At 37.2% G+C, this 9,676-nt stretch overlaps 1 protein-coding gene across 1 annotated transcript; it reads left to right on the plus strand.

Moving 5' to 3' along the window:
- Positions 1-1,637: 1,637 nt before the first annotated feature.
- On the plus strand, positions 1,638-9,172 carry LOC113897776 (beta-defensin 43-like). Its single transcript, XM_027550758.1, has 2 exons — positions 1,638-1,695; positions 8,916-9,172. The coding sequence occupies exons 1-2, from the start codon at positions 1,638-1,640 to the stop codon at positions 9,065-9,067; spliced, it is 210 nt and encodes a 69-aa protein (XP_027406559.1). The 3' UTR covers positions 9,068-9,172.
- Positions 9,173-9,676: the final 504 nt, after the last annotated feature.

A 9,676-nucleotide genomic window follows, 5' to 3' on the forward strand; every position in this document is an offset into this window, starting at 1 on the left:
CCTGGCTCCAAATCTTTTTGGATGAGAAACAAATTGTATAGAAAATGACAAAATATCATTGAAGATTCAGCCCTTAGTGTTCCATTAGGGAACTCAATGATTTGTGTTCATAAATGTGATTCCTTTGCAATGTAAACTAGACTTTCATAGCCTTTCATGATTGGAGGGGCTAAAGATTCCCAGCCAGTCAGATTTAAGTAAATGCAGTAGTCATCAGTAACCAGCATACTCCCCTGACCTGAACAACGCCTCCATGAGTTTTTAGGATGCTGATAGCGGCTTTTCCCCAGGTGCCACTGTCACAGCAACTTCAGGGGAGAAAAAATCCTGAGCCCAGGCTTAGGAAAAGCCATCTCCAGAGCTTTTGGCCCCCTCATTGGCCCTGCTCAGGCTAAGGCCTGTGAAACTGGCCTCTTCCAGGACCTCAATCCTTATCTCTCCACCAATCCTCCATCCCTAATTTAGTTCCTGATGTCATTTTTCAAGGCTTCCACAGCCATGGAGGGCCTGCTCAAATAGTGTGACTACATACTTCATTAGGAGTGGAAGGGGTATCCAGACAAAGCCATGGAAGAACGGAGCTTCCTTTTGGACACTGACCACCAGAAGGAAGTTACTCAATGTAGAGTAAGAGCATCTAAGAAATTATGAAGACCAAATTAGATCATGAATGTGAACGCAGTCTGCAGCTTCTAAAGCTGGCATTCTTATTCATGTTTTCTTTAATCATTCCCTAGGTCATCCACATTACTCCAGTGTTCCTCTGTGCTCATTCCTTAGTGTCTGCAAGGTAATTGCTGGAGGAGGAAATGGGAACCCACACCAGTATTCTTGCCTGGAAAGTTCCATGGGCAGAGGAGCCTGGCAGGCTACAGTCCATGGGGTCACAAAGAGTCGGACACGACTGAAAATGCACACACACAAGGTAATTGTGCCGTTTTGTCAGAGACATACTCAGATTGCATGGCCACTGTCATTCCTGTACTATTTGCTTTCCCAAATGCACCTAAGTCCCTTTCTTCCTTTTTGGTCTCCCTCACATCGCATATGACAGTGATGTATAACAATGTGTGTTTACTAAGATTCTAGATATAAAAATAAGCTGATCTCATTAGTTGGCTGGACAAAGAGACAATCAAACATAAGCTTCTGTATATCTCACAAGCCTGTGTATGGTTTCAAAAATAATTCCATTGCTGAAGTCTGCTAACATACATTCCCCAAAATATTAATAAATAGGTATGTTATTATATCTAGTGCTTCTCTTATTGTATTACTGGGGAAACAGATTGAATGTTTTTACTCTATAAAGGTTGCCTTAACCTCCAGGAACCATAAGACAATGATTTTTCCACAGAGTATCCCCTCCTCCCTTTATCATGGCTGCTATTTCTCTGTAAGTGCTGCACATTCTTCTGTCACTGCCCACACCCTGCCAACACTCGACGAGTGTCCTGTGAATGACTGATGGTCACGTCCATTGCATGGTATCTCCTGATATGAAGACTCATTGGAATGCAGAAATGTTCTTGCCACTGAAAGGTTCAATAATCATACAGTAACTCACTTCTTGAGTACTGAATGTAGAAAGAAGTTTTCTTCATCCCAGCTACAGATTCTCTCTGACTTATTCAACTATGAAGGTCTTGCTTTCCCTCCTCGGAGTTCTTGCTTTACTGTCCATAGTTCCTCAAGGTAAGAAGAAAACCTTTCATTCCAAAGTTATGAAAATATAAGTGAAAGAGAATACAAGGTCTTTCAAGAGTTTGAAAATAAATTAGAAAAGAGCAGATTGTACCATATAACAAAGAATGGGAGAGTAGTGAAGAGCTGGTGGTTAGGGCAACAGCTGTAAGGTGGTACCCTCCAGTGATTTAACCTATGAACTTTTACTTGAAGATTGTGTTTGATCTAAAGAAGGTGAAAGGAGGTTACAGAACACAGAAATTTGGGGAACTGAAAAAAAATGGAAAATGAGCAGAGATTAGAATGGCCAAGGTGTACAGGAGGCTGCTCCATCTGTGGTTTACACAACACTCTAATCACTGATCTAGGTAAGGGCTTATGTGGAAATTACTTTATGTATGGTGGGACTTAAGATTCCATCTTAACACTTAACCAAGTAACCAATTACACGGGCCTACTTATTGAACAATCAATCTAACCCTCCCAAATTAACTTTAAAATCCATCAATACTATGTGTTAAATATATATTCATCTTTGGGCTTATCAGTGGGTTTTACATTACTATCAATTGACATCTTTTATCATGCACTTACTACTTTAAGATCACCTTTTAATTCCTAAAGAAATTCAAGATTTCCTTCATGGTTCTCGTTTCTTTTATGAGATAAAATTCATTCTTTTCAAGTGTACCATTTATGTGGTTTTCTGTATATTCCTAAAGTTATTCAACCATCATCACTATCCAATTCCAGAACATTCCATGACTCCAAAAAAGAAACTCCATATTCATTAGCAGTCATTCCCCATCTTCCTCCTCCCCTCAGACCCTGGCAACTATTAATCTATTTTCTGTTTCTATCCATTTACCTATCCTGGATATTTAACATAGTCAAATAACATGTAAATCTTTGTGTCTGTTTTCTTTCACTTAGCAACAGGTTTTTCAAAATGTATCCATATTGCAGCATGCATCAATACTTAATCTTTTTCAACTGATAAAATAGTATTACAGTAAATGGATATACTATCTTGTATTCATCCAGTCATCAGTTGATGGACATTTGGGTTGTTTCTAGTCTAAATCTTTTATCAATGATGTTGCTCTGAACATTTACATCCAAGCTTTTATGTGGATATATTTTCAATTCTCTTGGAAATATACCTGTGTTTTATGGTTACACTATGTTTAAATTTCTGAGGAACTGTCAAACTATTTTTCATAGCTTCACTATTTTAAAATCCCACCACCAGTGCCTGAGGGTTCCAATTTCTTCACATAGTCACCAGCAGTTGTTATTGTCTGTTTCTTTTATGATAGTCCTCCTAGTTAGTATAAAGTGAAATCTCATTGTAGTTTTAATTTGTATTTTAATTTGCATTTAATTTGCAACATGAATGATGTTGAGCATCTTTTAAGTGTTTTATTGGCCATGTGTATATTTCTCTACTCAAATTCTTTACTTATTTCTTAATTTAGTTGTTTTTCACTAGTCTGTTCTTCATATACTTTTGACATTAAACCTTTAGCAGATACAGGTTTGCAAATATTCTCTCCCATTCTTTAAGCTGTTTCTTTTTAAATATATATATATTTGACTGACATTGCTGTATCACTGAATATGCTTCCAGGCTCGAATTAGAAACAACTCAGATTCAGTTACCTCTGTAGGCAGATGACATGATCTTATATGTAGAAACCCCAAGATACCATCAAAAACTTAGAACTAGTACAAAAATTCAATAAGTTACAGAAAACAAAATCAATAAGCAAAAACCAGTTGCATTTCTACATATTAACAACAAACTGTTCAAGAGAAATTATGAAACCAATCTCATTTATAACAGCATCAAAAGAACAAAGTACTGAGCAATACAACTTAACCAAAGAGGTAAAAGACTTGTACACTGAAAATTACAAAATATTGATGAAAGAAATTAAAGAAGACACAAATAAAAGCAACATTTTATGAACATTTTAGCAGTATTAATTCTTTCAGCTGCTAAATAGCAACAGGTTTTTCAAAATGTATCCATATTGCAGCATGCATCAATACTTAATCTTTTTCAACTGATAACTATTTAGCAGCTGAAAGAATTAATACTGCTAAAATGTTCATAAAACCTAAAGCAAATAATAAATTCAGTAAAATCCCTGTGAAAATCCCAATGTTATTTTTCATAGAAAAAAAATTTAGAACAGCTTTTTAAAACTTTTAAACAGCTGAAAAAAATTTCTTAAGAAAAATAAAAGAGAAGGAAGAAAGAATGAGTCCTAAAATTCTTATGCAGCCACAAAATTCCCTAAATACTGAAGCAACTTTGAGCAAGAAGAACAAAGCTGATGGCATAGTAATTCATGGCTTCAAAATATATTACAAAGCTATAAAAATTTTTAAAGTATGATACTGGCATAAATACAGGTATGTAAGGACTTCCCTGGTGGTCCAGTGGCTAAGACTGCACTCCCAATACAGGGGGCCTGAATTCCATCCCTGGTCAGGGAACTAGATCCCACATGCTGCAACTAAAGATCTGGCATGCTGCAGTGAAAATCAAAGATCCTGCATGCTGCAGCTAAGACCTGCTGCTGCTGCCGCTGCTCAGTCACTTCAGTCGTGTCCGACTCTGTGCGACCCCATAGATGGCAGCTCACCAGGCTTCCCATCCCTGGGATTCTCCAGGCAAGAACACTGGAGTGGGTTGCCATTTCCTTCTCCAATGCATGAAAGTGAAAAGTGAAAGTGAAGTCGCTCAGTCGTGTCCGACTCTAGCGACCCCATGGACTACAGCCTACCAGGCTCCTCTGTCCATGGGATTTTCTAGGCAACAGTACTGGATTGGGGTGCCACTGCCTTCTCCAAACTAAGACCTGGTATAGCCAAACAAATAATTTTTTAAAAATAGATATGTAGAACAGTGGAAGAGAATAGAGACCTCAGAAATAATCCCCCCACCTCAAAACACAGAGGGAACTGATATTCAACAAGAGTACTAAGACTACACAATGGATAAAGGAGAGTCTCTTCAACCAATGATGTTAGGGAAACTGGATAGCCACGTGCAGACTACATTTATAGAAAAAAATCAATTCAAAATAGATTAAAGATTTAAACAGGAGACCCGAAACTGTAAAATCTCTAGAAGAAAACATGAAGGAAGAGCTTCATGACACTGGTCTTCGCAATGATTTATTGGATATGCACAAGCACCAGAGGCAAAATGAGATAAGTAGGACTACATGAAACTAAAAAGCTTCTGCAGAGCAAAACAAACAATCAACAGAGTTAAAACACAACCTAAGGAATAGGAGAAAATATCTGCAGGCCCTATACTCAATGCTGCTGCTAAGTCACTTCAGTCGTGTCTGACTCTGTGTGATCCCATAGACAGCAGCCCACCAGGCTCCCACATCCCTGGGATTCTCCAGGCAAGAACACTGGAGTGGGTTGCCATTTCCTTCTCCAATGCGTGAAAATGAAAAGTGAAAGTGGGGGGAAAAAAAGAAAAGTGAAAGTGAAGTCACTCAGTCATGTCTGACTTGTAGCAAAACCATGGACTGCAGCCTACCAGGCTCCTCCATCCATGGGATTTTCCAGGCATTAGTACTGGAGTGGGGTGCCATTGCAATAAGGGTTTGCAAATTCCTTGCAGAACACATGAGGAGCTCACACAACTCAATAGCCCAAATAATAATAAAGCAATTAAAAATGGGCAAGGGACCTGAACAGATATTTTTCCAGAAAAGATATACAAATAGCCAAAAAGAATACAAAAAGGTGTTCAAAGTCACTTATCATTAGGGAAATGCAAATCAAACCCACAATGAGCTATCACCTCACACCTGTTAAAATAGCTATTATCATAATAATAATAATAAGTATTGGTAGATATATAAAGAGAAACCTTGTACACTTTTGTGGAAACATAAGTTGAAAAAGTAATTATGAAAAAATATGAATGCTTCTTTAAAAATTAGAACTAGAAACCACTATAAGATCCAGCTATTCCACTTCTAAGTATATATCCAAAAAATGATATTGAATAGAGATGCTGAAGAGATAACTGTACTCCTATGTTCAGTGCAGTATTATTCACACTAGCCAAAATAAGGAAACAACCAAAGTGTCTTGTCAATGTATGAATGGGTAAAGAAAATGTCTTATATGTGTGTGTTTGCGTGTGTGTGTGTGTGTAGTCATACAACAGAATATTATTCAGCCTTACAAAGAAGGAAACTATACCATTTGTATTGACATGAACAAATGTCCTGAAGGACATTATGCTAAGTCAAGTAAGTGAGACACAGAAGGATCAATACTGTGTGATCTCATTTATGTGTGGAACGTAAAAAAGTAAAAGTCAAAGAAGTAGCAAGTAAAATGGTGGATGCCAAGGGCTGGAGGGGCAGGGAAGGAAATGGAGAGATGTTAGGGTACAAACGTCCAGTTATAAAATGAGCAAGTTCCAGAGACTTAATGTACAATACGGTGACTATAGTTAATAAAAATAGTCAATATAATGTATTATACACTTGAAATTTGCTGAGAGTAGATCTCAAGTGATCTTACGATACAATAAAAGAGGATGACCACATGAAGTGTTGGATATGTTAATTATCTTGTGGTGGTATCAATATATGTTATATTGTAATATTGCATTGTATACCCTAAATGTATACAATTTTTATCAGTCAGTCATTCCTCAATTAAAGTGAAAAATATATACACACATATGAAGAAAATGTGATATATATATAAGATAAATTCAGCATTAAAAAAGAAGGAACAGTGTGGAGATTCCTTAAAAAACTGGAAATAGAACTGCCTTATGATCCAGCAACCCCACTGCTGGGCATACACACTGAGGAAACCAGAAGGGAAAGAGACACGTGTACCCCAATGTTCATCGCAGCACTGTTTATAATAGCCAAGACATGGAAGCAACCTAGATGTCCATCAGCAGATGAATGGATAAGAAAGCTGTGGTACATATACACAATGGAGTATTACTCAGCCATTAAAAAGAATACATTTGAATCAGTTCTAATGAGGTGGATGAAACTGGAGCCTATTATACAGAGTGAAGTAAGCCAGAAGGAAAAACATAAATACAGTATTCTAACGCATATATATGGAATTTAGAAAGATGGTAACAATAACCCTGTGTACGAGACAGCAAAAGAGACACTGATGTATAAAACAGTCTTATGGACTCTGTGGGAGAGGGAGAGGGTGGGAAGATTTGGGAGAATGACATTGTAACATGTAAAATATCATGTAAGAAACGAGTTGCCAGTCCAGGTTCGATCCACGATACTGGATGCTTGGGGCTAGTGCACTGGGACGACCCAGAGGGATGGTATGGGGAGGGAGGAGGGAGGAGGGTTCAGGATGGGGAACACATGTATACCTGTGGTGGATTCATTTTGATATTTGTCAAAACTAATACAATTATGTAAAGTTTAAAAATAAAATAAAATTTAAAAAATAAAAAGATAAAAAAAATAAATAAATAAATAAAAAAGAAGGAAATCCTGCCATTTGTGACCACATGGGTGGACCTGGAGGGTACTATGCTAAATGAAATGTCAGACACAAAAAGACAAATACTGTGTGATGTCACTTATATGTGGAATCCAAAAATAGCACATTCATACTAACAGGGCCTGATGGGTGGAGGAAATGGGGAGACATTGGCCAAAAGGTACAAAGTTTCATTTATGCAAGACAGAAAAGTTCTGAAGTTCTACCTCACACAGTACCCACAGTTAACAATACAGGATTGTATACTTAGATTTTTCACAGTCTAGATCTTATGCTAAGTATTCTTACCACAATTAATAACAACAACAATAATAATAATAATAGAGGAAGTGAGAGGAAATTTTCATATGTGATTAAAGTGTCTTATGATCTTGATAGTAGTGATGATTTCACAAGTGTAAAGTGATAAAGTGAAGTCACTCAAGTGTAAACTAGTCACCAAACTTACTGAGTCATGTACATTTCAACTGAAAAAGACATATAACTACAGTGTCACCAACATACAACCCTCATTATTAATGAATGAAGCCATTGGGAATCAGTAGCTGCTATTATCTCCAAAAGATAGACAACCAGACATTAAGGGCCTCCTGATAAAACACACACACACACACACACACAATCACCTCCACCAGCTGCAGTACAGCCAGCTAAAGGAATCAAACGTGAGTCTGGTCAAGTGTCTGAATCCAGTTGCCAATTTACTGAAAATACAGAGGACACAGGAACATGCTGATTTCTCTAAGAGTATGCAATCAGAAAATTATAAACTGTAGGAAACACTACAGGTTAAACACCCCAAGTTCTTCGACATAAGAACTGTAAGAAAAGTATAAAAAATGGACTTGGGAAAAATCTGTAGGTTTAGAAGGAACATCAAAAATTATAAAGAGAAAAAACTAAACTACAGTATCTAGGGATGAAATTCAGGTACTAACACTATTTTTAAGTAAGGAAATGCATGCGAGTGATTCTTATAAAACTTAGGCTTCCTTGGGGTAAAGGGATAGATGGAAACACCTATGATCAAGAACTGGAAACCAAGGTGAGAGGTCATGGCGTGTGGGACCCTGTGCAGGTCTCAAAAACCTCCTCAGTAAAGGAGGTAACAGCTCTGAGCCTCAACACACTGGAAAATGGAAACCAAGACCCAACTTCCCCATCCCATTCTCATTCTCAGTTGATGATTTGTTTTTTCACCAAGACAGGAAAAGCAACAAGTGACAAAATCCCCATTTCCCCACTACCATGAACCTTTACCTAATTTTATCTCACCCTGCCTTCAAAACTCATACTCTGACCTAAGGCCAACCCCTTCACCTGTACATGAGATTTCATCCGCACGCACTTTCAGAGACCTCACTTGTAAAATTAAACACCCTTTCCTGAATCATGAATCCCCACACTTAAATGGATCATTAATTTTAGCATAGCCAAAAATATGCAGTGACAGCTCTTATCAGAAACGCTGCCCGTTTTCAGCCTCAGCTCACCGACTGCTCTAGAGAAGAAACCCTCATTTATCTTTATTCAGTACTGCCACTTTTCTCTTCTCCATTCTTTTTTTGTCATTTTTTTCTGGAAGTTCTTTATTGTTGTTGTTTTATTGTGAAACACTTCAAATAGTAAAGTGTTCAAACATTAAAATATACAAACACACAATACAATGTTTTCTCTTTTTAAAGCCAGAAGCCTCTTTTTTCAGGAAGGATGTCCTTCAGGATACTATAACTGCAGAATGAAGTGCAATGTTAACGAATACGCAGTTAAATACTGTGCTGACTGGACCATCTGCTGCAAAGAGAAGAAAAAAGTTAAGGAAAAAAAGAAGTGGTGAAAAGTCTAACTCCATCTTCTTCAGAAATCTAAAGATGTTTAAAACTCCCTTGTCTATATAAGAATAATTAATATGATGGATAAAGGAAACTCATGGTAATTATACATGTAGATGCTCAAGTTAAAGTAAATATTTTCTAAAAGCTCACAGTCTGTTTTCATGTGTGTACTTTTTCATTAATTTCCTCAACTTATATCCACCACATTGTCATTTCATCTATAGTAGGTATCCCAGCCCCACCAGTTTCAAACTATTTGACCTTGGATAAGTTCTTTAGTCTCTCTCTATCCCATTTCCTTATCTATACAACCGGATAACCATGGTACCTACATCATAGTGTTGTGAGAATTACATGAATTGTGTGTATGTGTGTGTGTGTTCAGTCATGTTCGACTCTCTGTGACCCCGTGGACTGTAGCCTGCCAGGCTCCTTTGTCTGTGGGATTTCCCAAGCAAGACTACTGTTGCACGGATGTGCTAAATTTGTGAAATTTGTTAAGAGGGTCACTTATGATTTTTACATTTTTTTGAGTACATGGTATATTTCAAAAAAAAGTTTTTAGGAAAATTTTAATAGGAAAAATTAACAAAGAATAAAAATATTGAAGA

The sequence above is a fragment of the Bos indicus x Bos taurus genome, chromosome 8, assembly GCF_003369695.1.
Source record: "Bos indicus x Bos taurus breed Angus x Brahman F1 hybrid chromosome 8, Bos_hybrid_MaternalHap_v2.0, whole genome shotgun sequence".
NCBI classification, from domain to species: Eukaryota; Metazoa; Chordata; class Mammalia; order Artiodactyla; family Bovidae; genus Bos; species Bos indicus x Bos taurus.

Bases quoted from the DNA above. Each gene is read 5' to 3' on its own strand.
- LOC113897776 (XM_027550758.1), top strand. From the start codon at position 1,638: ATGAAGGTCTTGCTTTCCCTCCTCGGAGTTCTTGCTTTACTGTCCATA. The intron at 1,696-8,915 runs GTAAGAAGAAAA...CTCTTTTTAAAG, and splicing joins ACTGTCCATAGTTCCTCAAG to CCAGAAGCCTCTTTTTTCAG.